This window comes from Thalassophryne amazonica, chromosome 3 (assembly GCF_902500255.1).
Source record: "Thalassophryne amazonica chromosome 3, fThaAma1.1, whole genome shotgun sequence".
Taxonomy (NCBI): domain Eukaryota; kingdom Metazoa; phylum Chordata; class Actinopteri; order Batrachoidiformes; family Batrachoididae; genus Thalassophryne; species Thalassophryne amazonica.
The window spans coordinates 13,861,653-13,867,652 of NC_047105.1; the positions used below are offsets into that span (position 1 = coordinate 13,861,653).

At 42.5% G+C, this 6,000-nt stretch overlaps 1 protein-coding gene across 5 annotated transcripts in view; it reads left to right on the forward strand.

Moving 5' to 3' along the window:
- The window catches only part of ephb2b (eph receptor B2b), a 337,178-nt gene extending 331,549 nt beyond the window's left edge, over positions 1 to 5,629 (forward strand). For all 5 annotated transcript variants that reach the window (XM_034165865.1, XM_034165863.1, XM_034165866.1 and 2 more), the window contains exons 14-16: positions 671 to 864; positions 1,573 to 1,728; positions 5,001 to 5,629. In XM_034165865.1, the coding sequence (XP_034021756.1) occupies positions 671 to 864; positions 1,573 to 1,728; positions 5,001 to 5,109 (459 nt within the window). In that variant the 3' untranslated portion in view covers positions 5,110 to 5,629. The remainder of the gene's footprint in view (positions 1 to 670; positions 865 to 1,572; positions 1,729 to 5,000) is intronic.
- The last annotated feature ends 371 nt before the right edge of the window (positions 5,630 to 6,000 follow it).

Sequence of the window (6,000 nt, forward strand, 5' to 3'; positions counted from 1 at the left end):
AAGCAAGACACACACTTGATTATGGTGTTGTATAGGCATGGATGTTTCTCATATTCCTCAATTAAATTTTGTATCTCTTCAAATCCCCACACTCTTTCCCTCTTGGAGGCTGCCATTTTGTCCAACTAGTAATTCACATGATCACCAGCATTTCTCTGATTGGCTGTTTGTTGGCAAACTTCACCAAACATGTTTTCAAGAATGAACATGTCCAAACTTTTGCAAACTAGTTTGGTGGTGTTTGGCAGTACATCCACACTACCAAACTCGGGCAAACTTTTCACGGCAAACACCACCAAACATGAAGTTTGGTGGTGTTTGCAAACAAATGTTTGCTAGTGTAGACTAGGCTTTACATTTACTGACTGACGGTGAAACTGATGTTCTGAGAGATAAGTTTAATAATGTTCGTTGAGAAGGAATTCTGAAAGCAGACGTGTGCATTTAACATTATGCATTTAGTGCACTTCCAGTAGTATTTCACGTTAGTGACTGTAGCTGTTATTTCACACAGCATTCCTCACACTGCCACTTAATTTGGGAGTATTGTTACCAAAAGTAAATATAAAAATATATATATATGTAAATCCAACATGAAAGATGACTCTCTCCGTCCGCCGGCCTCCTCTCTGAGCATCACTGAGAGATAGATCTGTGTCTCCCCCTGCAGGTCATCAACGCCATAGAGCAGGACTACCGTCTACCGCCACCCATGGACTGTCCCAGTGCGCTGCACCAGCTCATGTTGGACTGCTGGCAGAAAGACCGCAACAACCGACCAAAGTTCAGTCAGATCGTCAACAACCTGGACAAGATGATCCGCAATCCCAACACCCTGAAGGCCATGACCCCGTTATCGTCATGGTGAGTGCCACAGGGGATGCTGTTGGTGTGTTATTGTCTTCAGAGTAAATCCTGCACGTGGACGTGGATAACATCTAGAAAAATAAAATGCGTCTGATTTTTTTGCCGATGTTTCTTCTTTTTCATGCTAAAGTGCCATCTAACAGGCTTCACTTTGCCAAACACAGCGTCTGTTGTTGTTTTCTTTTTTTGTGTGTGTGTGTGTCTGTGTGTGTATTTCCCCTGGCGCCAAGCGGTTATGTAAATTAGAGCCTTTTGGTTTGATAGTTCAGCTCCTTCCCATGAACGCTTCAGGCAAATCCTGGATTGAAGCAGTTGTGCAATTTTCAAAATAAAACATTTTGAAGCGTTTGCTCTCTGGGTGTTAGTTTCCGTGGAGAGCCAGGGCTTTCTGATTTCCATTATCCCCGTCTGTACTTTCGTTTGTGGCGACGTGCAGAACCCAGGGCCAGATTTTCCAGAGACACTGAGGGGATCTCTGGGCTCCCTGAAGCCTATCACTTCATTTGGAAAGTATACTTTATGAAAAATCGTTTTGGAAAAGTAACGGTTCACGGATAAAGCCTGGTGGGATCCCTGCCTTTTGAAAATGCAATAATTCATCTTTGAATCACACGCAGGTGGTCTGGACTGTGGGTTCGCTTGCCGACCTGCCGGTTTTCATTATATTTACTCACAATAGGGCCTTCTTGTGATTGTCGCCCTCAGTGTTCATCTGCCGCTCCTGGACCGCAGCATCCCAGACTTCTCCAGCTTCAGCACTGTGGACGAGTGGCTGGACGCCATCAAGATGGGACAGTACAAAGACAACTTCGCCAGCGCCGACTTCACCACCTTTGATGTGGTGTCTCATATGACCATGGAGTGAGTGCTGACGTTTCCTGCTATTCTGGTTCTGATAAGATACGGGAATTGATCACAACAGCCTGGCTTTCTGAAATACTTCTAACCACCCCCCCACCTCCAAAAAAATAAAAAAGCTGTTGTTAAAGTGAAACCCGATAAGCACTGGCGCTGTAGAGAGGTGGTGTTAAGACAGCGGGATTTCATTGTCTCACTGCAGAATGAACCGTAGAATGAACAAAGTGGATGTTTGTGTGTGTGTATAAAGTAAAACATACGGCCGTTTTTTAGTATTTTCCCAGCATAAAAATTTGACTCGTGCATTAAAAGTTGCTCTTAACGTTGCACATCCAGGTCAGCATTTTCGCCACCCCTGATTCTTCAAAAGAGAATTTAAAATCTGTTCAGAAATAAATGCAAATTAAATGATTTTGTGTCATCAGAATATTTCTTAAAATAAAACAAACATCAACAAAAAAAATCTTCCTTATACTTGCATCAAAAATAGATTAATAAATAAATAAATAAATAAGACATAAGATGTTTGTAGAATACAGTTGTTTGCATGTTTTTATTAATCTACATTAAATCATCACTATTACATCATCTATTGTACGGTAAATCTGTCTGGAGTATCAGTTCTCAAAAACTCAGTGACTATGCCAGACGTTGACTAATGAGGGGAGCCACCAAGACACTGGCGACAGCTCTGAAAGAGTCAATGTGTTTGTGGTTGTGGAGTGTAAGTTTTGTTGGTGACATCACCAGTTAGACATGGAGGAGCAGACCAGAGAGGGAAAACTTAAAATATAGGCCCCTGTCTGCTGTGTGTCTTCACGCCTGCTTTTAAAGTAAATCCTTCTCTTTTCCACTCCACCATGAAGCGGTGTAACAGGTACAACCAACCAAAACAAGTTGTACTATGTTCTGTTTCTACAGTCAGGCCCACTGAAGTGTGTAACTGCTTTAAGTTGGCATGGGCGTCTTGGTGGCTTCCCTCACTAGTCAACTCCCTGCAGAACTGTCAACTCCAGACGATGTAACCACACAGCAGCACCGTACTGTCTGTCTTCCGTAATGACTGATGGAATTGAAAACCACATTCAATTACTTGGAAATGTTCATGTGTCTGTCCCCCAGCATGTCTAAAGAAAACTGGCTGTAAAAGTCATGATTTACTATTAGTTCCTAATAACTGTGTCATGGGTGCATCTGTTTTTTTTTTTTTTGTTTGTTTGTTTGTTTTTTTTATTCCACCTTCTGAAAGAATTTGGTGATTATTGTTCATTAACTTTGGACTTATACATCCGTCCATCCATCCATCTTCTACCGCTTACAAAATCAGTCTATTTGCATTCATTCCTGAGTGTGATGCATTTTAATATTTGTCTTTCTGTGGCTGTGAGGGTCAACATGATGCCACTGACCTCTGCCGTGATGTTCACACACATCCTGCATTTTGGGATTGGGCAAGAATGTGGAGTCCACCTGCACCACAAATGCGTCCCAAACTGAGAAATGCATTTCCTGCAGCTAAAGCTGAGCTATAATTCACAGACTGTGTGCACATGGGCGCAGGAAAGAAAGACAAATAGCATCAAGTCCAACTATATGAAGCTAAATTTATTTTGGTTGCTCCCAGTCAGCTGAGGAGATCTAGTATGGATCTACATATTGATCAGGCACGCGTTTTGCAGCAGGTGACCTTCCTGACACAACTCCAAAACTGCCGACAGTTCCTGCCGCCGTGCTGCCCTTCCTTTTTGCAGATCATCTGTTTTGTAACAGTTTTCCCTAAAATGCGGGGAGGTGATGTTCTAGTGGTTAAGTGTTGGGCTTGAGACCAGGGGATCCTCCGTTCAAATCCCAGCCTGACCGGAAAATCACTAAGGGTCCTTGGGCAAGGTCCTTAATCTCCTAGTTGCTCCTGATGTGTAGTGAGTGCCTTGTATGGCAGCAACCTGACATCAGGGTGAATGTGAGGCATTATTGTAAAGCGCTTTGAGCATCTGATGCAGATGGAAAAGCGGTATATAAATGCAGTCCATTTATGATGATCATCTGATAAATGATAAATTTCTGTTTTCTGGATTTCAAAGGTTTGAGAAGTGCAGACGCAACAGCAAACTGGATTTAAACAGGATTCTGCCTATTCAGGGTTTTTTTTATCTCCTCCATAATCGCGTAATTGTAGACACACTGTTGCATTTAAAACGTGTCTGTGCAGACTTCTGCTGCACTGTGGCTCCAATTGTGAGCAAACTAATCGCTGCACCCTCCAAACACACACGATGAGCACAGACCTCCTGCTCTTTTAGATATTCTCCAAAATATATATATAAAAAATTCTGTCATCGTAGAACAGCTGCACCTGCATGTGGTGCCGCCGTCTTTCTTCTTTTATCTGAATAATGAAAGGCCCCATGATAAAACACTGCCCTGGTGTAGGTTTTAACACTACAGGGTGCAGCTTCAAGGATACACAAGTCAGTCACGTCACCGCGTTTTATCACGCGATCAGACAAGTACTGTTTCAAAACAGCTTCCAGGCAAAATCTGTTGACCATTTTAAATTTGTAAACCCCAAAGTGATGTAATTACATGTGGGATAAGGCCCCTTGTACATAAAGCCTTTTTTTCTTGGTGTCATTGTCTTTTTTTCAGTCGCTCAAAATGAGAATGGAGCATACACAGCAGCTCCCAGTGTCTTTGTTCAGAGTGGTTTGCTTTTTTTTGTGCAGCCGCTCCATGCACTTTTAAGTTGAAAATGGCTACATTTTTCAGAAAGATGCTGTGGGATCATTGCATCCTTGTCAGGCATCTGGGGCGAGAGGTTATTTTTGCTGATTTGTCACTCAAAATCACAGTGGAGACCAAAAAATTCATCTGTGAGAGCAGATTGGACAGATGCTATGTTCCTTTTGAGGGTGAGTATACTATATTATAAGATAGTCGTTAGCTGTTTATTGTTGTCACTGAAAACACGGGGAGGAAGTGTTTTTCGGTGCTCTCTCTGAGCTTTTCTGCCAGAAAAAAAGCCATATGGACATGGGGCCTAAGTTAGCAGCAGCTTTTCACATTTCACTCAGTGTCGTAGCACAAGAACGAAGCAACAAAACATTATCAACCTTACTCATGTTCACTGAGTAAGGTTGTTATAAAACATGAAGTGATGTTTTTAAATTTCCTATCTGGAACATTTGCCTTTTCCCGCCTGTCGTAGAGTTGTTTCTAAATTGATGGTCGCTTTGCAGACGTTTGTGGTAACATTTTGTTTTCTTCTCTCACCACAGCGACATCCTTCGGGTGGGCGTGACGTTAGCAGGCCACCAAAAGAAGATTCTCAACAGCGTCCAGATGATGCGGGCACAAATGAACCAGATCCAGTCTGTGGAGGTTTGACCCTCCCGAGCGGCGCAGAGGGAAAAGGCGGTCCGGGTGCAGGTCTCTGGGTGCGGAGGATGGAGTGGATGTTTACTTTTTTTCGCGTGACAGTTTGGTCTTCCCACCAGATCGCCGTTCATCCCCCGTTCCCTTCTCCACCTCTCTGTCCTCTTCTGTCCTCTCACCTCGACTGTTCCTTCATTCTCGGGATCAGCTGTGGAAGGCGAGGCCATGTGATGAGGTGTCAGAGGAGTCACAGCCAAAAATAAAAGAAAGAAAAAAAACAAAATAAACAAAGAAAAACCCTGCAGCCTGAAGCGCAGGAGGTTAGACCTGACCAGCAACACATTTTTCAATCTTCCACCAATTTTGCTTTTGTTGGTTCTTTCTTCTGATAATTTTGTAAAGAGTTTTTTTAAAGGATAAAGACTGAGCAAAGGCGAGGATTTTATCTAAATTTATAGATGATATAAGGCTGTACACGAGACGAACTTAGTAGAAAGCTACCCTTTAAAAGGGCCCCAAACAACAAAACAAAGGAATGGTGTTGCAAACGGTCATCCTCAAAGTGTGGATTATTGTCTTTGTTGTTTGTTTCTTTTTTTTTTTTTTTTTGCTCAGCACGAGCGCTTGCAGTGCTTCTCCGTACAAACTGCAGAGGAGACGAAGGGACACAACTTGCACTCATGACTGTTTCATCCGGAGGGAAGATAAAATAAAAACCATGAAATGGACAACGTCTGGCACAGACTGATGTCAGAAACACCTTCAAACTAACTTCACGGTGAAATCAGCGCTCAAGAAAATGGTTTTCGTCTTTTTTTTTCTTTTAAATACTATGTGAATATTTTGTGATGAAGACTTCCTCTCACCAAGCTTCCTTGTCAATTCTTTTTTTTTTTTTTTTTT